The sequence below is a fragment of the Podarcis cretensis genome (genome assembly GCF_951804945.1).
Source record: "Podarcis cretensis genome assembly, chromosome: 1".
Classification (NCBI taxonomy): Eukaryota; Metazoa; Chordata; class Lepidosauria; order Squamata; family Lacertidae; genus Podarcis; species Podarcis cretensis.
This window is the reverse complement of record NC_137170.1, coordinates 14,843,621-14,867,500: the sequence shown is the minus strand read 5'-3', so window position 1 is coordinate 14,867,500 and position 23,880 is coordinate 14,843,621. Positions and strand designations below refer to the sequence as shown.

Below are 23,880 nucleotides of genomic sequence, written 5' to 3'. Positions count from 1 at the left end.
GAACCTCTGCCTGCATCTAGCTTGAACCTTGCTTTCTGTCTAGTCCTTTTTTTCAGCCAGAGCACAGTTCTGCCACCTATCAGGTGGGCACCATGTTGGGGGAGTGCTCCGCCCCCCCCCCCGCTTCTTGCCTTCACGTAGTTCTGAAAAGCCTGAAACAAACATCTCAAGTTAAAACGGCCTCGGTCCAGTATACCTGAAGGAGCGTCTCCACCTCCATCGTTCTGCCCGGACACTGAGGTCCAGCGCCAAGGGCCTTCTGGTGGTTCCCTCACTGCGAGAAGCCAGGTTACAGGGAACCAGGCAGAGGGCCTTCTCGGTAGTGGCACCCGCCCTGTGGAACGCCCTCCCACCAGATGTCAAAGAGAGAAATAACTACCAAACTTTTAGAAGACATCTGAAGGCAGCCCTGTTTAGGGAGGCTTTTAATGTTTAATAGGCTATTGTATTTTAGTGTTTTATTGGAAGCCGCCCAGAGTGGCTGGGGAAACCCAGCCAGATGGGCAGGGTATAAATAAATAAATAAATAAATAAATAAATAAATAATAATAATTAACAGAAGCTGATCAGCATGTGCAAGTCTACACTTTTTGTTTTAAAGATCTGTGACTCCATCAAGCTCGTAACCACTCCTAGCCACAATTTGTCAAGCTCCAGGGTGGGGTCAATTCATCGGTGTAGCCGGGGGGCAGGGAGGGGCAGCTGCCCCCCAAACAATAAAAATCAATTGCTAACTGAGGTTCTCCCCCCCAACAAAAATACTGGCTACGTCCATGGGCCAATTCAAATGTCCTTTTCTTCAATCCGTCTCTTGTGTAGGAGCAGTGGTTTTTAAGCTGTCCAGCCAGACTAGGATGCCCTAGTCATCCGCCTGAATCTAAGAGAACGAGAGAGGCAGAGATGCATTTATCTGACCTGCTCCAGAAGCAGGGGTGACCCCCCCCAAACCAGCTAGAGAGGCAGATTGCCATATTTTTTAGCACCTCTGTGGGCGGTGTAAGTTGTCAAACTGGTATTGGTTCAGGGCTGCCTCAAGTTACCTGGCGACTTAGCATAACAACTTCATGGTGAGTTCTGACACCTGTTTTTCTTGAAAAGAGCACTGCTTGTTCCCATCTTGAGCTCTGATTGAGTGCAGAGCAGAAGCATAGCAAGGTCAGGTGGTACCAGGTACAGAATTTTTGTTTGTCACCACCCCCCCACATTGATGGCTCGGGGTAGGCTTGGGAGCCGTGGCTGGGCGGTGCCATATGTCACCCGCCTCAGTGATGGCATCCGGGGCAGTCCACACACACCGTGCCGCCTTCCTACACCTCTGGTTCAGAGCAGGGGCAGGTGTCGTCTTGTGCTCCTATTATTATTATTATTATTATTATTATTATTATTATTATTATAGGCAAGGAAGGCAAAGGGATTCAGGGCTCTCCTGAATCTGCTGGAAGTGTACTCTGTGCAGGAGCGCAATATGTGCACATTCTGTGTTTTAACATGCAAGGGATCAGGCCCTGAGCTTTTTCTAGGGGTGCATCTTCAAGCTTCAAGCCTGTTTAGTTAGCCAAGCCCCCTAAGATAGGACAGCTCCAGCTGAGACCCAAATGACACACATATGTTAAGCTATTGATTGAGGAATCACACTGATCCATGTTATCTAGTGGATTAATAAACTAAACCGCTAAATTGCAGCAGCATCCATTTCCCCCTCCTTGATGCTTCTTATCCCTGGAATTCGAGGAAGAGCCACAGCTCAGTAGTGGAGCAACTGCTTGGCATGTAGTAGCTACGTTCAATTTTTAAAAGAGAGTTGCTCATTGGTGATCCTTTTCAAATTACATTTACTGTTAACTATGAATGAACTTGTCTGGGTTCCCAGGTTCTCAGATTTCCCCCACATTTTGTTCTCTATTTAGTGTGGCAGCACTGACACTTTGGAACTCCCTGCCACTTGATATTAGGCAGGCGCCTTCACTGCATTCTTTTCAGTGCCTGATGAAGATATTCTTATTTAGACAAGCCTACCCAGATGTTGCAGAAAGCTTTAATTGGTTTTTAATCTATTTTCTCTTCTAGTTTCATCTTTCTGTTTGTTTTAAATTGTGCTTGCAAATTTCTTAGTAACAATTTTATGGTTTTATCTCTTTTGTAAACCGCTTTGAGGTTTTCTCTACAACCAAGTGGTATATAAATTTTATGGAGCGAACTAAAATAAAATATGCAACACTATTATATAATCAAAACCATATTATCAGGATAGCTCAGCTGGTCGAGCATGAGACTCTTAATCTCAAGAGTTGTGGGTTTGAAACCCACATTGGGCAAAAAGATTCCTGCCTTGCAGGGGCTTGGAGTAGGTGACCCTCGGGGTCCCATCCAGCTTTTACAACTCTGTGAACAGCAATGCTTAACATTTCCACTAGCTGCAAGAGGGTCAGTATTAATGAATAATCGAAATATCATTTAGATAATGTGATCTAGGTCCATCCTTTGAAGCTTCCCATCCTTTTGAATATGACATAAGCGCTATTTTGTAAACTGCTTGATCACACACAAACACACAAAATTATTATTTATTATTATTTATTAAATTTATATGCCACCTGTCCTCCAAGGAGGACATTGCTCTGCTCCCCATTTCATCCTCACAATGACCCTCTGAAGTAAGTCAGGCTGAGAGCGCTTGGCCCAAGGTCACCTAATACACCGCAATAGTTTTTTAAGAAAATAAACAATTGTTTATATCTCTTACAGAGAACCCCTGTACATGTGCACTAAGAAGTAAGTTCTACAGAGTGTGAGGGAGCTAATCTCCAAGTAAGAAGGTCCAGAACTGCAACCATTAAGTCTCCAGGATAATAGGTATATATATAAAAATCAACAACTGTCCATACTAAATTATTACTCTGTCTTAGGGAATGCATTCCGCTTGGCGGAACTCAACAGCAAGGGGAAAAATGTCCTCGTGGACATTCATGTGCTTCCCATTATCATGTTATTTAAAGGTCTGATCGTGTCAGGTAGACAAGTGGAGGAAAATGTTATGCCTGACAAAATGCTTATATTTTTCCGGTTGGTATTAATGAGAAGCTTGCCTGGGGCCATTTCCCCCAATCTCAAAGGGCAGCAGATGCAAAAGGGGAAAAAAAAATGAAATCCCCGGGGATGAGATCTTGGAAATTTCATCAGCGTTCATGGGTGACCTAGCCTTTTCAAGCACAATGATAGACTTGATAAATCATCTTTACAACGAATTCTAATTATCGTTTATGTGGCCTGGGCACCTCTTGAAAAAGCAAGGAATCCAACATCTAGGCATCCACGTGGGTGTCAGAAGTTGTTTGTCCCTGTGCCTCCCTTTGCGGATTTCTCCGGGCGGCATTAACCCCGCGGTCCCGGCTATGTAGGAGTCAAACTACTCTATTAAGTTACACAACTGAGCTAAATTCAATTCTTTCTCCCCCACCCACCCTCCTCGCCCCTCTCTTTCTCCCCAATGAAATTACATGCTGTGGTGTATAAGATAGGATTAGAAGTATAACATTATAGCAATTAATACTATAATGCCTCCATGATTAGTGTGCTACATTGAATTTCATGGATTTTGCTCAGTGTTGCCTAGATTTCCCTTGGGTCCTGTAGACCAAACCTTTGTATTCTTAGTAAATTAAATGGTAAAAAGGGGGGGGGGGGAATCACAGCAATATATTCAATAAATTCAATATCAGCTGCGAGACACGGCAATAAATATATCCATTACAGAGAGTATTATATATAATAGGGCTGGGCTGAAACGGCTCCCTGTTTTTTAGGAACTTCATTGGCAGCTTCAAAAGACGAGTCCCTTGTTGGCTGGATGCCTTTAGCTCTGCATCTGGAATAGTTCTCCTGCTCCTTTGCAGAGACCTCTTTTTGCTTTGCTTCTCAGTTGACTTCATTTGCCTTCAGTGATGTCACCAGAGCCAAATCTGATTGGCTGTGCAGCATAGTGAAGTCTGACCTGCTGGGAGCCTGAGGGTCCTGTTTTCCTGCCTCTCTCCACCTGGTCCAGGGTGGGGCCTGGCAGGCTTCATAAGAACTGCTGCCCAGAAAGGACTGGGGTATTTGGGGAAAGTTTTGTCAGGAGTTTTTGCTGTTATTGATATTAATTTTTATTTTTATTTTCCCCCCATTCTTTATACTCACACTTTCACCCAGGGATGTCAAATAACTTGCAAAAAAACATTCAATCGAAAATCTGACAATAACATGCATCAAAATCCTCCTCCTATTAGTTATAAATAACAGTAGAGTGGTACCTTGGGATGCGGATGGGATCCGTTCCGGAGCCCCGTTCGCATCCCGAACGGAACGCAAGATGTGACAGTGTGTCTGCACATGCGCGGGTTGCATTTTGGCACTTCCGCGCATGCGCGTGACGTCATTTTGACCGTCTGCGCATGCGCGAGCGGCGAAACCCAGAAGTAACGCGCTCCGTTACTGCCAGGTCGCCGCGGAGCGCAACCCGAAAGCGCTCAACCTGAAGTGTATTTATCCCGAGGTATGACTGTATATACCTTTGCCCCTACTCATTTATCCTAATCCCCCCTTCTTCCCTCCCCTTTAACCCCTCCCCCCAAAAACTTGTTCTCTCTTCAGATCTTTAACCATGTGCACAGATTATTCATTCTAATTTGGATGCTTGGGTTGGCTCCCCCCCCCCCCCCCCGTGCTATCCAATTCCTATAACTTGTCCATTTATTCAAAACCTTTTGGCATTTGTTTTCCATGTATCTTCCATCATTACCAGTTCAAATATATCAAAAGGGACGCAGGTGGCGCTGTGGGTAAAAGCCTCAGTGCCTAGGGCTTGCCGATCGAAAGGTTGGCGGTTCGAATCCCTGCGGCGGGGTGCGCTCCCGTCGTTCGGTCCCAGCGCCTGCCAACCTAGCAGTTCGAAAGCACCTCCGGGTGCAAGTAGATAAATAGGGACCGCTTACCAGTGGGAAGGTAAACGGCGTTTCCGTGTGCGGCTCTGGCTCGCCAGAGCAGCGATGTCACGCTGGCCACGTGACCCGGAAGTGTCTCCGGACAGCGCTGGCCCCCGGCCTCTTGAGTGACATGGGCGCACCAACCCCAGAGTCTGGCAAGACTGGCCCGTACGGGCAGGGGTACCTTTACCTTTTTATATATTCAAAAACATAGTCATTCCATTTTTCCATGCTCCATTTATCCTTTTCTTTCCATCCTAATGCAATAACAAGCATACCAGCTAAGATCGTAATTTTATACCAGCTTTGCTCTTTTCTTTCTATTTTACTATTGATATTAATTGTTTGTATCTTTATTTTTATGTGGAACTTGTTCAGTTTGGTTATGCAGTTTTTGATGTGTTTTATTTATTTTTATGACTGCTTTGCTGTGTTTGTACCTATGTAGATCTTTTCATATTGTACGCATCCTTGTTTTAACTGTGGAAAGGCAGCATAAAATAAAATGATGATGGTGATGTAAATGAAGGCAGGGATTACACATGGATCATCTAGGAAGTGTGGTGGTGTCAGAGCCCAGCCTGATCATGACTCTGGGGAAAACCTCTCCCAAGGAAGAAGGGCGCCACCCTGTGGAGACCTCCAGGACAACTAGGGCCTAAAGGTAGGGGAGAAACTTGATTTAGTTTGCATGTAAAGGTGACTGTACCTAACTCACACTTTCTGAAGCAGTACGCAAACTGAAACACAGCCTTCAAAAGCTGTACTTCTCTGAATTTGGCGGTGCAATTGCCTGGTCAAGTAACATGCACAAATAATGCACCTACAAGAGCAAAGCGTGCATATAAATGTGTATATTAGCTAAAATAATGCGGGGGGGGGATCATTATATGAGGGGAAATTGCTTTCAAAAATGTGTTTATCTGGAAATATTCATACTAAAATGCTGATGAATTTTCATGAGACCTATAAACAAACAAACAAATCATCCACTGGTGTGGAAATGCGGAGAACTGGACTTAAGATTGGGAAACTGAGAAATGGAGAGAAACCAAGATTCTCAGATTCCTCGTTCCTATGGTGGGTGGGCCTGCTGTTACAGTAGAGTAGCCCAAAGTTCCCAGTCCCACATACGCCTTCCTTCCACCCAACGCCACCAGACACTCTGCCTGGACTCCTGTATTTATTTATTTATTTATTGAATTTGTGTACCACCCTCCATCCATCGATCTCAGGGTGGTTCACAACATAAAAATACAAGATAAAGGACACAAAACACACAACAAAACCAAAAACAAGCCAATAACCCGCTACCCCTACCCCTCCCACAATACATTTAAAAGGATGTCAGATGTTGATCGGCCAAAGACCTGGTTGAAGAGGAACATTTTTGCTTGGCACCTAAAGATGTATAATGTACTATATTTTTCACTCTATAAGATGCACCAGACCATAAGATGCACCTAATTTTTGGAGGAGGAAAACAAGAAAAAAAATATTCTGAATCCCAGCAACGATCCCTCTTGCTGTTCTGGCTTCTGGGATAGCTGCACAGCCTGCATTCGCTCCATAAGATGCACACATATTTCCCCTTACTTTTTAGGAGGGAAAAAGTGCATCTTATAGAGTGAAAAATACGGTATGTGCCAGCTGAACTTCCCAGGGGAGAGCATTCCACAAGTGGGGAGTCACTGCAGAAAAGGCTGTTCTTGTGTCCCCATCCTCCAAATGTATTGTGGTGGGAACGTAAGCTGAAAGTCCGTAACAAAAGCGGAACGCATCACGAGGTATGACTGTATCATAGAATTGTAGAGTTCAAAGTGAGAGTCACTGAGTCCAACCTCCCACTATGCAGGAATCTCAACATGCGGTCCCCCATCCAATTTGAAACCATACCAGACCCTGCTTAGCTTTGCAGTTTTATTGCAGAACTATGACCAGCTGTGCATATAAGCAGCTTCTCTAGGAAGCTATTTGCTATAGTAGCCCCAAAAACTGTATAAGGGGAAAACAACAGCCTGCTCATTCAAGGTGCCCCATTCCTCTAAGTTCCCCCAGGGATACTCTCTAGGATGCCCAGGAAGAATCCTCAAGGAAGCACCAGAGTGTCAAATGGAAATCTGTCCTGAATATTGTAGTATTCAGTGCGGTGCTTTTAGTAACAGACCAGCTGCAGAGCTGCTACTAAGCTTTGCCTTGCAGCGTTCTTAAATGACTGTGGGGTGTTCAGGGAGTATGAGCACTCCACCCAACGCTCCAAACCAGACTCTAAAACGTGTGCTATACTAAACTGCCGCTTATTATAGGAAGTTGGTATGCAAAGGAGCTGGGGAGAGATCTATCCCTTTCCGCCAGTGCGCAAGAATCTAGCAATCCTAGCACCATTCCCTTGACCTATAATGATTTGGAGATTATCCCCTGGGTATAAAAAGCCCTGTACTCCTCGCCCTTTGAGCCACTGGGGTCACCTGGGACGTGTAGCTAGGCCATTTGCTTGTTTATCTCGGACGGGTTTGAAGTCTTTGTGGGCAGTCAGCAGCCGGGACTGCCTTGCTTGCAATTTGTGGGTGGCATTGGGAGGAGAAGGGGGGGCTGAATCCAAACACCCCTCCCAGAGAGAGGCCTGCCAGAGATGTGAGCACCCCGTTCCCCCCACCCACTCCGCCTTTCCATCTTCGGTTTTGCCATTCCCGAGATTTGAGACCTCCCCCCCCCTCAAAGAGGCCTTTAAACCAGGGGAGCCTTTTATGAAGGGGCCCTGATGGAAATTCGGGTGGTTATTATTAAAGATACAGTAATGGCTGTCTGGTTATCTGCAGCGAGGCCTCTGCGGGGAGGAGATAAGATATTTATTAAGAGACCTGCTTTAACGCCCAAGGATCGCTTTCAGAGGGCCCAAGAAAAATGGACTTTATCTAGTCCATTATTACGTACAATCGCCTGGGTGGATGTTTTACTTCAGTTTGGACACCCTGAATGAAAGCTAATAACTTTCCCGTTATCAGCAGGACACCTGGGGGATTTTTCACTTTGTCAGGGCTTATTTAAGGGGAACTGGGGGTGGGGAGAGGGGTGGGGGGGGGTTACACAAGGTTGCTGGGGGTCTCCTCTCCTCCTCTGCCTCAACATCCTCACCTATGCATTGGTCCAACTGGGATACAATTTAAGACAGAACGGTTTTACAGAAACCAGGCCAATGAGAGGGGATCTCAGGAGGTCAGAAAAGTTCAGGTAGGTGGGACACTCTGCAATTGCCCACATTCTCATTCTCAGTCCAATATCTGTTACCCAGCAGATAGGAAGCTTGTATGGTTGTCGGCCTCTCCAGACTAATGTTCGTCAGGGCAGGAGTCAGGTGTAGGTCAGCAACAAAACAATAAATTAGCCGAGGCCGGTGAAATTAACTCTTTCTTTAAGGAAACAACCCACAGCTCTGGCCTAGTGGTCTCAGAAAGACTTTCTAGGAGGTCTTGCCCCAATGAAGCAATTGCAAGCACTGAAGGTCCTTGCCTTCCGAGTGCTCACAAGGGACTTCCCCACATAGTCTCAGGCTACATCTGTGCACAACCAAACTCTGTTCTGCCTGTTTCATTTCTCGGTGTGTTCTATGGGACCAGGGTGGTGGAGGAGCTGGTTGCAACAGGAGGGAGAGACTCCCTGGCTTCTTCAGCAGCCTGCCTCTCTGTCTCCTGGCTCCAGCCCTCTCCAGCTCCCTCTGCTGCCTCGGAGTTTGAACTGCGCTCTGCCACAGCCTCTTCCTGTTCACTAAACCCTGTCACTTTTTCGCCTCCTCCCAGCCTGCTCCTTCTCCCTCTAACCTTCTTCTCTTGGGGGTCCCCTGGCTGGTGCCTCCCACTACTCCTCTGTATCCAGCCAGTCCATATCAGTGTTTTCCCATTGAGTGTATTCTGCAACGTGCCATTGGCACGATGCTAGCACATTGAGGGTGGGTTTTTACTTGACCGTCCATGCATCATGCTGCTTTTATAAGTTGTTCTGCAATGCTCCCCCAGTTGTGCTTGCCTTGCTGCCAGGTGGAGGGGCGCTCTTGCACTGCAGCGCAACAAAAGAGCAGAACAACACCCTGCTCTGAACATTTGTGGCATGAAAAGTTGCACCATTTCAGCAGAAAGATACAGGATGTGGGCCACTAGGAAATGAAGCAGTGCCTACTCTGAAAGATTTACAGTACTGAAAGTGTGGTTGGCCACACACAATACCATCATGAGCACAAATCGCTATGAACACAGAAAAAATACAGATATATGGAATATATGGAAAGAACTGGGATTGGAGCTCAAATTAGCAATAGCTAAAGTGTGCATAGTTAAAGCTATGGTTTTCCCAGTAGTGATGTATGCAAGTGAGAGCTGGAAGGACAGATCCTGAAGCTGAGGCTCCAATACTTTGGCCACCCACCTCATGAGAAGAGAAGACTCCCTGGAAAAGACCCTGATGTTGGGAAAGATGGAGGGCACAAGGAGAAGGGGACGACAGAGGACGAGATGGTTGGACAGTGTTCTTGAAGCTACCAGTATGAGTTTGACGAAACTGCGGGAGGCAGTGGAAGACAGGAGTGCCTGGCGTGCTTTGGTCCATGGGGTCATGAAGAGTCAGACACAACTAAACAACAACAACAACAAAGTGCGCAAGGATACAAGATGATATCATAAAATATACAAAACAATAAATACAACTTTAACTAACACAATGAGAAACAATATTATGTAGAGAAGATTGCACATGGGCAAAGGGAAGCAATGGGTCAGAGGGAGGGAGGTATAGGGCAATACTTGGAAATTTGTTTAAGGATACATAGGTGATTTAAGAGGCTAAGGTCAAATCAGGGCACAGGCCAATTATGTGTCCAGGGCGGCTGTCTACCAGCTCCACCTGGTACGCAGGCTGAGACCCTACCTGTCCGCGGACTGTCTCGCCAGAGTGGTGCATGCTCTAGTCATCTCCTGCTTGGACTACTGCAATACGCTCTACATGGGGCTACCTTTGAAGGTGACCTGGAAACTACAACTAATGCAGAATGAGGCAGCTAGACTGGTGACTGGGAGCGGCCGCCAAGACCATATAACACCGGTCTTGAAAGACCTACATTGGCTCCCAGTATGTTTCCGAGCACAATTCAAAGTGTTGGTGCTGACCTTTAAAGCCCTAAAAGGCCTCGGTCCAGTATATCTGAAGGAGCATCTCCACCCCCATCGTTCTACCCAGACACTGAGGTCCAGCACCGAGGGCCTTCTGGCGGTTCCCTCACTGTGAGAAGCCAAGTTACAGGGAACCAGGCAGAGGGCCTTCTCGGTAGTGGCGCCCTCCCTGTGGAATGCCCTCCCACCAGATGTCAAAGAGAACAACAACTACCAGACTTTTAGAAGACATCTGAAGGCAGCCCTGTTTAGGGAAGCTTTTAATGTTTGATGTATTACAGTATTTTAAATTTTTTTGGGAAGCCGCCCAGAGTGGCTGGGGAAGCTCAGCCAGATGGGCAGGATATAAACAAATAAATTATTATTATTATTATTATTATTATTATTATTATTATTATTATTTATTAAGAACAAGGAGTTAAAAGAAGAAGACTAACATTAAAGAATAGAAAAACAAGGGAATTTGAGAAGAATTTGGTGCAAATGAAAATATGTGAGTCATGTTTTGGCTTGTATTCTGGTTTATTTTGGATGTAAAGTCTTCTGTTGAAAGTACTGTACATAAAAAATGGATATATGGAGGCTCTTTACATTAAAGAGTTGATGCAGCACCAATATAACAGCACCCTCCATGGTTTTGCATTGGGGCAGCAGCTCATAATAGTGAACCTGCACTGATTTTTATTTTTATTTTAATATATGCTAGCTGAAACCACACCAGGTTTGATGCTGGGGTCAATCACAGAATCATAGAACTGTAGCATTGGAAGGGATTCTGAGCTTCATTTAGTTTGTGTTTTCAGCCCGGGTTGCTTACAACCCCGCTGCAGATTTTCCCAGTCAACGTGCTCCAATTTAAGAACACCTGAATGAGGCTAGCATGTTGGGAAAGCAGAACAGAATCTTGGGTTCTTGGCTTTCATATATGAACAGGTGGACCCTACAAAAAAGTGTTGCAGCATGAAGTACTTCTGTTCAGGGTTGCAGCCGGCCAGGCCCTCCGCCAGGATGCTCCATTCCATTCCTTCTCCCTGATGTTTTCTGTTCTCCCACAACAATCAGTCAGCATTCCCTGCTCCCTGAGCAAGCGCTGTCCCTATTGGACTATTTCTACCACCTCCAAAGATTGCCTGCAAGCCTTAGAGTTCCCCCACAGCTGTTTATACCTCCTTTCTTATGCATGGATGGTGCCATATGGCGTCTACATGAAGGCCGATGCTCAGGGAATGAGTTCATTATGATTATGTAGGACAGGTGAATGGATGGACTTAACGGTGCTTATTTCTTGCCTTAGTTTGTTTGGAATCCTTCCGGACTTCCATAAGTCCCTTTTCTCTTATGCGGTCTTGTTTCCCTGCTCGCACCTGTACGCTGGCTAACCCTGCTGACAGCTGCCTCTGCCATTCACAAAACCGGCTGATAAGGCCGTAAAGCAAATAGGAAGTTCACAAAGAGACAGAATCCATCACCCTTGCTCTATTAGCAGGAAAGGATTTTTCTGGCCAGCAGAGCTGAGGCACCAGCAGGCTCTATTGGCAGCCAAAGGTGAAGGCGGGAGGCAGAGATGCTGGCTTCCAGTTTCACAGTGGCCATTATGCATAAATACAAGACCATGGAGTATCTCAAGGCCAAACAAAATGCTACAGAGGAAGCTGCCTTATAATGAGTCAGATCCTCAGGACTGGAAGAAGTGCACCAGGGTTTTAAGATCGGAGTCTCTCCCCTAGAGATGTCAAGGGTTAATTCAAACAGATGTGCTACTCCTGAGCTACTGCCCTTACCCACTGTGTGGGTAGTGACAATGTGTGTCATTGCCTCCCAATCCTCTCCATTGATGCTGAACTGGACAAGTGTGTTGGCAAGGCAGCTACGGCAATGGCCCACCTCTCCAAAGAATATGGGAGAATATGAAATTGAAATTGAAATACTTTATTGTCACTTGTACAACTTGTATACAGTGAGATTACACGATCACCCCCCATGTCCCGTGAATCATCCCTGAGAATTTTCCTCACTCTCCTGAGGCAACGTTCTTCCGCTATTTCATCCCGCAGAGTCACAGGACAGCCCATAATACCTTGTGCTGTATTCACCACCCTCTGTAGGCAGTTCCTATCAGATGATGTCAAACCAGCGTACCACACCGTGATGCAGTATGAAAGGACACTTTTATTGTTGACCAGTAGAAGGAGATCATCTAATGTTGATTGACATCATTCTTCCGCAATACTCTGAGGAGATGGAGTCTCTGTTGGGCTTTCTTAACCACCTGGGTTGTATTTATTTTCCAAGTACAATAGTACCTCAGGTTACATACGCTTCAGGTTACATACGCTTCAGGTTACAGACTCTGCTAACCCAGAAATAATGCTTCAGGTTAAGTACTTTGCTTCAGGATGAGAATAGAAATCGTGCTCTGGCGGCGTGGCAGCAGCAGCAGGAGACCCCATTAGCTAAAGTGGTGCTTCAGGTTAAGTACAGTTTCAGGTTAAGTACGGACCTCCGGAACAAATTAAGTACTTAACCTGAGGTACCACTGTAAGGTCTTCACTGAGATAAACTCCTAGGAATTTAAAGGGAGAGACTATCTTCACACAGCCCTCCCCGATGTACAGCGGGGCTAGTTCTCTTTTCTTCCTCTGAAAGTCCAACACCACTTCCTTTGTCTTGCTGATATTAAGGTGCAAGCTCTTCCCTAGGCACCATGTAGATATTTTTTGGACCTGTCCTCTATACGCTGATTCGTCTCCACCTGTTATTAAACTCATTATGGTGGTATCATCTGCAAACTTAATAATTGCAGTTGACGCGTCAGAAGATACACAATCGTATGTATACAATGAATACAGGTAGGGACTTAGCACACAACCCTGTGGTGTACCAGAATATGATGCTAATGTACAACACCAGGATGAAGGTCTACCAGGCTTGAGTGCTGAGCACACTGCTTTAGGGAAGAGAGTCTTGCGCAACTCACCACTGCCAGGAGCCATGTTTCCATGCCTTCCACATGCGCTGTGGCAGGAAGATTTTGGGCATCACATGGCAGCACAGAGTCTCAGACAAAGGTGGGCTCTTCCAAGCCCACCTTCCCATCTCAGTGACAGCTACACTACCTTGGTGTGATGGCCTGGGATTCGGACTCAGAGGCTGAACCTGAGGAATCCCAGCCTGCACAGGAGTCCCCGCCTCCAGAACCAGCTGAGCCGGCACTGGGGCTTGAGCCTGTTTTGGATCCTCAGGTGCAGGCACCAGCTGAGTCTGCTCTGGTTCCTGAAGTGATGGAGGACCCATTGCCTGCAGGTGCTCCAATCTCAGCCCCATCGGGGAAGCTGAGGTTGCCTCTGTGTCCGGTAACCCTCCAGCCTCTCCTGAGCTACAGAGGCTCAGGGCAGAGAGGCAGAGGGAACTAAGTTCCCGCAGGAGGAGTGCCCGCCTCCAGGCCAGGAGAGGCAAGTCACCTGTGGACCGGGGCCGCCCTATGCCTCGGGGCAGATAAAAGCCAGCCAGCCCCAGTCCCAGGTTGCGGGAGCAACATTGTTGGTAGCCTGTTCCTGCCTGCACCCTGTCCTGCTCTTCAGCCAGAGTTCCTGACCTCACCTGACTCCCTGCCTTGGACCCAGCTTCAGCTTTGACAGACAGCCTCCATACCGCACCCTCGACCTTGGACTGGACTCGGACCTCACCGCATGGTTAACCCTCGGGACCAGCACAGTTTGTCATGTCTGTGGAATGGAAGATGGCAGGATCCCCAAGAATGTGTCGCGTGGAGAGCTGGCTTCAGGGAATCCCTTGCAGATGACCACAGTATCTGGAGACAGACAGCCAGGTTGTGTATCCATAACAGTCACCAGAGGAAGAACGACCTCTGGGAGGAGCGCAGAAAGAAGAAACGCCCTGTGAGAGGATTTACCCCAGCAGATTATTTGTCAAAATTACAAATACCTAAATACAGGTGGTCATTTGCCCTCGCAAGATTCAACGTGCTGCCATCTGCCTTATTGCAAGGCAGATTCGAGGGTAAACCATACGCAGAACGAGTCTGCCCCTGTGGCTTGATGGAGGTAGAAACTGTCTCTCGTGCCTTGTTACTCTGCCGTTTCTATGGGGATATACACTCCGTATTTATTACCCCTGCTATGCAAAAATCTCCAAATGAATCCGAACTTCAATGTCTAAAATCCCTGGTAGAGGACAAAGATCCTGAGAATGCTTTACGGGTAGCCAAATTCTGTGCGATTGCCATAAAACTTAGGGAACAAGCTGTGCTATCATAATGATTAAGGCCTTAAATGATAATTTTAGGTTATATGTTAGTGACTAAGTTTTAATTTATATATATATTTAAACTGTTGCTATATCTGTATTGTCCCTGTTATACCTAATTGCAAATTCAAATGTATCCCTATCATGTTTTATGACTTCCTTGTTTTATGACTTCCTTGTTTTATGATATTGTATGTGGGCTGGAACTGGTCTGTGACCGAAATAATAAATTCAAGAAACGCCCTGTTGTATCTGCAGCAGCCCAACTAGACACCGTCATCTGCCCCAGCTGCAACAAAACATGTCTCTCCTGTATTGGTCTCTACAGCCACAGCAGGTGCTGCAACCTTCCAACAGTTCAACTGCACCCCCAAAGGCACACTCCTCCATCGCCTCCCGAGACAAAGGGATGCCAACCTGCCTCCTTGTGTGTGCGGGTGTGGTTTAAATGAAAAGCATCTACAGGAAACTGGTGGTGGCTGGTTTCAACTGGGATCTGGTAGGGGAGGAGGCAGAAAGACCAGCAGAAGGTGGAGCCAGAGCCAAGCACCCCCTGACTAATTGTAAGTGAGATGACAGGCAGGTGGGGGCTGGCTGAGGGCAGGCTGAGGTTGGCGGGCAGTGCTTCATTCATCTTTGGGGATAGAGGACTGGAAGAGGGAGGCAGATGAAAAATAAAGCAGGAAGAGGAGGAGGGGATGCTTAACCCTGTCCCTTCCAGCAGCAGCTACTATACCAGTGAGTATTCATATTCTGGGAGCCCCAGAATGTTTGAGTTACATCTGGGTTGTAGTACTCAGGTATGTTTAGGGTTATGGTTCACCTTCCTCTGCATTCCAGGCGTTCCACACACATAGTGGCTTTTTAAAGTAGATTTTGGTCAAAAGGTAGTTGTCTGCCAACTCCTTTCAACTCTTGTTGTTTAGTCGTTTAGTCGTGTCTGACTCGTGACCCCATGGACCAGAGCACGCCAGGCACTCCTGTCCTCCACTGCCTCCCACAGTTTGGTCAAACTCATGCTGGTAGCTTCGAAAACACTGTCCAACCATCTCGTCCTCTGTCGTCCCCTTCTCCTTGTGCCCTCAATCTTTCCCAACATCAGAGTCTTTTCCAGGGAGTCTTCTCTTCTCGTGAGGTGGCCAAAGTATTGGAGCCTCAGCTTCACGATCTGTTCTTCCAGTGAGCACTCAGGACTGATTTCCTTCAGAATGGAGAGGTTTGATCTTCTTGCAGTCCATGGGACTCTCAAGAGTCTCCTCCAGCACCAGAATTCAAAAGCATCAATTCTTTGGCGATCAGCCTTCTTTATGGTCCAGCTCTCACTTCCATACGTCACTACTGGGAAAACCATAGCTTGAACTATACGGACCTTTGTCCGCAAGGTGATGTCTCTGCTTTTTAAGATGCTGTCTAGGTTTGTCATTGCTTTACTCTATAGTTCTATTATTATAAGCACGTGGTGCTCTGACTGTTTCTGTGAGCAGGGAAAGGTAACAGAGCTTCAATCAAGCTTGCACTGAAAGCAGTGAAGGCTGGCCCATCAGGGCAAACACAGTTCCCACCAACCCTCATTCAGTCCTTCCTCTCTGTCTGCCTAATAACCACCCCAAGCCTAAGCCAGCTGAGAGGTCCTCTGGGATCAAAACTTTGATCAACCCTCTTTTTAGAACCTAGAACAAGGATTGACAACATGGTATTCATGCCTCCCCCCCCCCCAATAAAATCAGGCTTAAAAAAAGCATTCTGTTGTGCCATGTAGACTAGGTTGTGGTGTTTTCTTGGCTGTGGGGTGCCCACAAAAGTTTCATCCGTTTACAGAAGTGCCCACTGGCCCAGAAAGACTGGCGACCCCCAATAGAAGGAAAACATATCAAATACAGTGGTGCATTGGGTTAAGTACTTAATTTGTTCTGGAGGTCCGTTCTTAACCTGAAACTGTTCTTAACCTGAAGCACCACTTTAGCTAATGGGGCCTCCTGCTGCCGCCGCGCCGCAAGAGCACGATTTCTATTCTCATCCTGAAGCAAAGTTCTTAACCTGAAGCACTATTTCTGGGTTAGTGGAGTCTGTAACTTGAAGCGTATGTAACCTGAAGCATATGTAACCTGAGGTACAACTGTACAACAATGGATTTTAAGTTTAAAAGTGCAACACGCATATAAACACATAAAAACTTAAAAATAGACTACCTCAGAGAAATGACCCAAAGTTGTCCGTGTAACCTGGAACAAATGGCTGGTTCACTCATGTGGGTTTTTATTTATTTATGTTGTTTATTTATTACCTTTATACGGACCACCTTTTTTTCTTCCAAGGATCTTAAGGTGGTGTTCATGGTTCTCCTGCTCCCTATTGCATCCTTACAACAACCCTGTGAGGTAGGTTTAGGCTAAGAGATGGCGGCTAGCCCAAGGTCACCCAGTGAGCTTCATCGGCGAGTGGGGGAATTCGAACCTTGGTCTCCCAGGTCCTAGTTCCAGCACTCTAACCATTAGGCAACACTGGCTCACATGGTGAACACGTGAACCTGTGTCCACTAAAGAGCATCTCAGGCGAGAGAAGAGGGGGAAAAGCTGTGTCTGCGTGTTTGATGTCGCAATGGCCCATTCACACGTTCATGTCTTTTCACGTGATGCTTGTTAAGGGGGAGAAGCATGCGGGCACGGATGAACCCAAGGACACGCTGCAGCTGGAGGACTGTGGTGGCTTCTCCCTGTCAAATATCTTCACGTTGGGGAGCGAGGGTCGATTAGCTCCAGCAGAAAGGACTCGGAATGGCACCGAGATTACTTCTTGCTCCAGCGCTCCTTGGAAGTGCCAGCAATGAATGCCCAAGTTAAGAGGATTAAGTTGGCGATTCCTCGCTGCGCGCCACATCCTCTCTCTCCCCACACCTCCAGTGCCAAGCTGGGCTAAACAGCTCATTCAACTCACTTTCAGCATACGCACGGGGACTGGAGGGGTGGGGTGTCTTGAAGAAGGGATCAATGCTCCGAATGGAGCTCCCCCCACCCTCCGCACCCCCCCCACTCCTCCCTTTCTCTCCCCAGCCTTGGAAGCCTATCGATCCTGCTCTTCCCCCTTCAGTGCACCGTGGCGCTATCTGTCTGTCTGTTTGTCACTGCTAGCTGATGTCACCGAAGGCAGCTGCGTTTGGAAAGGGTGGGTGGGTGTGGGGGGGAGGAGATTGGCTTGGAGAAGGGGGGGGGCTGGTGGCTCCTCGCCCCCCTCCCCCCAGCCCTGCGGCAGGGGCTGCGATCAGGGCTCCTTCTAGCTAGGCAAGCAGAGCGCGCCTCAGAACCAGCGCTGGCTGGAGCAGGGACCGGTCTTGCCTCCTGGCCGCGGTATAGCAGCGCCAGAGAGAAAGCCGCCGACTCGAGCCTGGCCAGGCGGGCAACTTTGCTGCTTGGCGGAGCAGAGTGAGCATGGGCTGGGCTATCGCTGCTGCCGCTGCCGCTGCCGCCGCTGCCGCCGCCGCCGCCTCCTCCTTCTCCCTGCGCCAGCCTCCAGGGTGCGCTCAGCGAGGCTGATCAGCTGCTGGACAGCGACTCCGAGGGAAAGCAGGGACGGGGTGGTGGGGTGGGGAAGTAGGACCCGTGGTGGCGGCCAAAGGGAGCTCGGATGGATGGGCGGCGCGCTTGTTCTGGAGGAGCTCACCTAAAGCACACCCCCGCCGTTCCCTGGAGCTGCGCTCTGCCCAGATTTGGAAAGTGATTTCTTTGTTTCCTTCCAAACTCTTCAACTCGCTCCCCACCTTAATCAGCATCACAGATTGAGCTTCCTGGATATTTGCGCCCCAATCTACAACTGCGGAGTGTGTGCGTGTAGTGAAAGAAAGGCAGCTGTGGCTAACCCAACCCCTTCCTTGAGCCCTCAAGAGCGCACCTTCTCAGCCCCGGCTAGCTGATGGCAGAGGGGGTTCTGTCTTGCCTGGTGGAGTCGACCTGGGAGAGGATAAAATCTGCGCGGGACGCGGAGAGGAGCCGCTGCCGTTCCTACAGGAGGTTTTTCCCGCAAGGTGCGCTGCTGAGAGGCTCAGAACGAGGGAAAGGAAGAGCGAGCGGAGCTGGGTAGCCTTTGGATCCTCACCCACAGCAGAGGCGCGTCTCAGCAAAGGACCATGAAGGCGTGACACCGTCCCCTACCCCTGCCATCCCTTGGATATTGCTCAGGGAGCCGGAGAGGTTAACTCCCCCGCTGCCCCCAAACAACTAAAAACTATGGCTTTTCAAAAATCGACGGAGCCTCCCAATGCTACTAGGAAAAACTCCAGTTTGCTGGAGATCGGAGCTCTCTGCTTGGATTCCGAGATCATCTTCGGATTTACCAGCCATCTTCTCAGGAGGAAAGGCAAGGTAAGACACGGTCTGGGTAGGTGGGTGGCCGGAGGGTGGCTTTCAAGGACTCCAACAAGCAAGAGGGAGCCGCAGGCACCTTACTTCGGACTTTGCATTTTTAGGCCGCGCACATGGAGCAAAAACTTAAAGAGAGCGTGGTAAAAATAAGCCAGGTGAGGGATGCTGGAGACACACACACAGAGAAAGTAGAAGCAGTTGTGGACTTTTGTGTGCCTAGGAATAAGGAAAGGGTCCTTTGGTGGCGCCGACGCGCTTTCAGCACCAGGGACAGCGCTCGGTAGGTGGAAGCGCGTGTCGCTCGAGCGCCAGAAAGAGCGAGAGAATCGCTGAGGAATCCTTCTCGGGTTATTCCCACAAGCAGTGGCGATAATAGGACCTTGGGAGTCCAGGCAGGCTTCTGTAACCCGCCGGCTCTCTGGCACATGGGGTCTTTGAGCGAGTTGCCGGCGGCCTCCTGCGCTCCGGAGTAGGCTGACTCTGTTCCTGGCACGACTGTTCTTAGGCGCGGATGCGAGGCAGGCGATGTTTAACTGCGCGGCGGCGGGGGAAAGGAAGCCTGGACGGGAAGCAGAGCTAATGGAAAGACCCCGCCCCAGCTGCGCACCGGGCAGAATGCCACCAGGGCTCGCCTCGCCGGGATCCTCCAGCACCCGCCTTTTCAGTTCTCAGTTCCCTACGGAAAGTTTCATTTAACCACCTGAAGGAGGGCTGCGCGCACGTGTCTCTGGTCTCCGGAGCTGAGCGTTGAGACGGTTTGCACAGGGGTGCATTGGTGGAAGAGCCTCCTCCTTATAGGATCTGATGAACTGCTGGGGTTCAAGACACACCCCTTTCCCACTTTTTTTATTTTAAAAAAATCCTAACCCTGATGTTTATTCCGCGGTGGAGATAAAGGCATTCTGTCCATGCTCAGAAGCGCGTGCTTCCCGGTGATTATTTTATCGGCGCTGAGCCAAGGCGTTGTTGGACGGGAGTTGGTCCAGGAGGGGGCTTACTTAGCCTGGAAATGCCAGCGGCCCCCGCCCCCCGCTCCCTCATGGCCACACCAGCCTGGCTTGGCGCCTCTTAACGCTCCTTGCCTGCTGCTCTCGCAAATTGGATCCGAAGTGCCACATTTGCAGACGCCGCCAGGCTAAGAACGGGGGGAGGACGCGAGGGGTGGGGTGGGGTGGCTGTGGGTTTTTTCGGGGTGGGCTACTTCGAGGAGGTTGGAAGAGGAGAGCCGGGGGTGGTGGTGGTGGTTGGAAGGAGGGTTGGGGGCTGGTGGGGGAGAGGGGACTAGCGGGTGGAGAGAGCCTGCCCTTCCCACGTTGCCTCAGGGGACTCGCGTGTATGGAGGGTGTGTGAGAGAGCGGGGGCGAGCGAGAGGGAGCGGCCGAGGCGCCTGGGTGTTGGCGCGCCGAGGGAAGTGGAGCGAAAGCAAGCCACGATCGCGCTTGATGGAGTTTGGACGGCGACGGGGGGAGGCAGGAGGCGGGGACGCTTCTGAGGGTTGCCCGAGCTAGCCCTACGGCTCAAGAGCGAAGGCGGAGTCGCCCCCCCCCCCGCCCACGGGCAGCCTGGGCGTCTCCACCGCCCCGCTTTCACCTCGACGGATTAAAGTTAGACGCCAGCCCGGGAGCGCCCGCCTTCTTCAATCCATGCACGCTTGGGAACATCGGGTCTCCTCCCCCCAGACGTGGCCAAGGGGGTCGGGGCATCCTTGTAGGCTGAGCCTTGAGGGGGGAGGGCAGCGGCGCCTGGCCCGGACGCTTTGGCCCGTTTCAGGTATGCGGGCGCGCGTCTGGCTAGCAACAATGAAAGCGAGAAAAAAGACTCTCCCCCCCCCAAAATCCTGAACAGGTGCGCTTGCTACCTAGTATTGGGCACAGCCCCTGGATGGATTGCCGATGGGAATGAGGCGCCTGTGCTGGTTATGGGGCGAGGAAGGAGCTCCTGGGGGCCGGTGGGCTCCGCTATTCGGGGCGAGGCTGACCGGCAGCGTTGAACTAGAAGATCTGGTCCTGGGGACCCCTCGACGCGCGCTCCTTCCTTCGCCCAATGCAGAGATGGCTTAATTTTCTCCAGCCGGGCAGCTGCAGAGCCACGTGCGGCCGGCAGATGGCGCTCTAGTAACAGGGACCGGAGAACCGCCAGCCGCAGATTGCATCGCTCCTCGCGAGGCAAGTCTCAGCCTTTTTACCTCGACTCTGCGGTTGAGCCAATTTAGTGGCACGCCTCTCTTCTCTTCTCTCCCCCACCCCGCAAAAAAAGAGAGCTAAGACAAGGATTTCTCAAACGTGTAATTGCAGCAGTAGCTACAAATTCTAGCAGCCGCACGAGCTCACTTTGCTCTGGAAGAATTCAAAGAGTGTTGCTCGCCTCCCTGGGATGCTTGAAATCAGGTCAAACCGCTGGGTGCCTCTGGCATCGAGCCGGTTTACACGTGCGTCTCTGGGTGACTGCAACGTCAAGCGGTGGCCAGTATCTCAGGTCAAATTCCACTGGCAGAAACTTCCCCACTGCTTTGCCCCACTTGCAAAGGGATGTTTCTCCCCAGATTGCAGTCCGTTCACACGTGCAGCTGTAAGAACAAAAGAAGAACCTGCAGGATCTGGGCCAATAGCCAATCTAGTCCAGTATCCTGTTCTCAGAGTGGTCAGCCGGATGCCTGTGGGAAACTCGCAACCAGGATTCGAACACAAGACCTCTCTTTTCCCCCTGTAGTTTCCAGCAACTAGTGTTCAGAAACATCGCTGTCTCCAACTGCGAAGGCAGGGCATAGCCGTCATGGCTGGTAGCCACTGATAGCCCGTGGTGGGGAGAAATCAAGCACGTGCGAATGGTTCAGCCAGAAACCAGAGAAGCTTTACAGAGAGGCGATGTTCAGCTTCCTGGTCAGTGCTCAAAACTGCAAAGATGATGTGTGCAGGGGACAAACTCGGGGCAAACTCTTAACCCCATATGCATTCATTAAAAAATGGCTGCCATGCATGAGAAGGGAACCTGTGGCCCTGCAGATGCTGCTGAACTGCAGTTCCCATCATCCCTGACCAATTTCCGTGACGGCAGGGGCTGATGGGAGTTGTAGCCCACAGCATCTTGGCGGCACCACATTGGCCGTGCTTTGTGTAACTTAACGGGAGTAAATTCAGATCATGAGCTCTTACTGTCAGAAAGTTCTTCCTGATGTTGAGTCGGAACCTCCTTTCTTGTGACTTGAAGCCACTGGTTCGAGTCCTACCCTCCAGAGCAGGAGAAAACAAGCTTGCTCCAACTTCCATGAGACAGCCCTTTAGAGATTTGAAGATGGCGATCATATCTCCTCTTTTCCAGTTTAGACATACCCAGCTCCTTCAACCGCTCCTCATAAGGCTTGATTTCCAGACCTTTGATCAGATTGGTCGCCCTCCTCTGCACATGTTCCAGCTTGTCAATAATCCTTCATAAATTGTGGTGCCCAGAACTGGACACAGTATTCCAGGTGTGGTCTGACCAAGGCAGAATAGAGTGACTTTATGACTTCCCTTGACCTAGGTACCAGACTTCTGTTGATGCAGCCTACAATAGCAGTAGCTTTTTCTGATGCTGCAACGAACCGCGGGGGCCCTTTCAACTCCATGATTCTATGAGATGGAACTTTGAACATAAATAGTGTCTGTCGGATCGGGCCCATGGCCCAGCTAAGTCCAACATCCTGGTCTCATCCTGGCCAACCAGATGATCTCTGGGGAGCTCACAAGCAGGACCCAGGGCACTGGCTCATCACATAGGCTCCCCATGCAGAAAATCTGGCAGAACTGTTTTTCTTTTAAGGGTGGATTTCAAAACAAAACAATAGGAAACAGCAGCTGACTAGGCAATTAGTTCACTATGCTAATTTCTCCAGCTGCCAGGTCAGGGCTCCTCTGTAGAAATCATCTCCATCAATTCATTTGCGAGGAGAAGGGGGGCGGGCAGGCAGAGAGAACAGGCAGACCTCGCAAGGAGTTGGTTTGGCAATGGAGACTCGGTGCTGTAAGGAGGAGAGATGCAAGGCTGCGTGTGGCTCAGGCATCCTGTTGCAAAGGGTCCTGAAGACCGCAGTGAGAATGGAATATTGGGCTAGAAGTGCTGCTGTCCTGATCCAGCTCCTTCTCGTTCTCTTATGCTTAGCCAATGGCCGCCCTAACTCGCTTTACTTTTGAGCAAGCTTGAAATCAGTCAGAGGCAGCCCCAGTGGGTAAGAAGACCGAAGGAAGACTCTCCTGACAGCCTGAAATCACTCACCTGAAGTTTTCTTTTTAAGACAATGAATGCAGTTGGTAAAAGTTCCTTTCAAAACCAAAGGAAGTCCTGCATATCTACCACAGAACATTTATTTATTAAATTTGTCGGCCCTTTTTGGGGGGCCAGTGCAACCCCAAAGCCTTGTTGCGGTGCACTGGCCGATTCTGTTGGGTCTCACAACAACCCTGTGAAGTAGGTTAGGAGAAAAGGTTGCAACTGGTCGTAAAGTCGCATGGCGGGCGAGCTTCGTGGCTGAATGAGGTCCCAGGTCGACACCTTGACCCATCACACTGACCCGGCTCTTTAAGGTGGGGGCAGGAGGGCACAAAACAGTTTCTTCCAAGCTGTATTCCTTGGAAGGTCCAGGACCAGGGGGTAGGCTTGCCAGGGAGACGGTTTTCCCACAGTTGCTGTGGTTGGCACAGATCTCCCCACCCACCCATGCCCCACTGCAAAGTGCAGCCACGTTTTGAAGAAAAAGACAGTCAGAATATTTGTCCACGTAGTGACATTCAATTGTTCTCCAAGGTCTCAGGCAGAGAAGGGCTTTCCCTGCCACTACCTGATCCTTTTAACTAGAGATTGGATCTAAGATTTGTGCATGTAAAAAAAGGCGGAGGAACCAAGGCTTTCTAATTCAGTGTTTCCCAACCTTGGGCCTCCAGCTGTTTTTGAACTACAATTCCCATCATCCCTGACCACTGGTCTTGCTAGCTAGGGATGATGGGAGTTGTAGTCCAAAAACAGCTGGAGGCCCAAGGTTGGGAAACACTGTTAATGTTTGTTTTTCCCCCATTCATTTCCCTCCAAGGAGATGAAAGGTGGCATGCATTGTTCTCCACCCCCATAACCCCCCCCCCCATTTTATCCTCACCAAAAAACCTGTGA

General features: G+C 49.3%; 1 protein-coding gene and 1 long non-coding RNA gene across 2 annotated transcripts in view; one reads left to right on the top strand and one right to left on the bottom strand.

The window, feature by feature from the left end:
- LOC307209025 overlaps positions 1-23,880 on the bottom strand; it is a 442,352-nt gene that overhangs the window by 39,759 nt on the left and 378,713 nt on the right. The gene's annotated exons all lie outside the window — the stretch shown is intronic.
- Positions 18,583-23,880, top strand: part of KIF26A (kinesin family member 26A) — a 163,686-nt gene continuing 158,388 nt past the window's right edge. Inside the window, exon 1 of the mRNA XM_079980029.1 lies at positions 18,583-18,741. Within this exon, the coding sequence (XP_079836155.1) occupies positions 18,607-18,741 (135 nt within the window). The 5' untranslated portion in view covers positions 18,583-18,606. The remainder of the gene's footprint in view (positions 18,742-23,880) is intronic.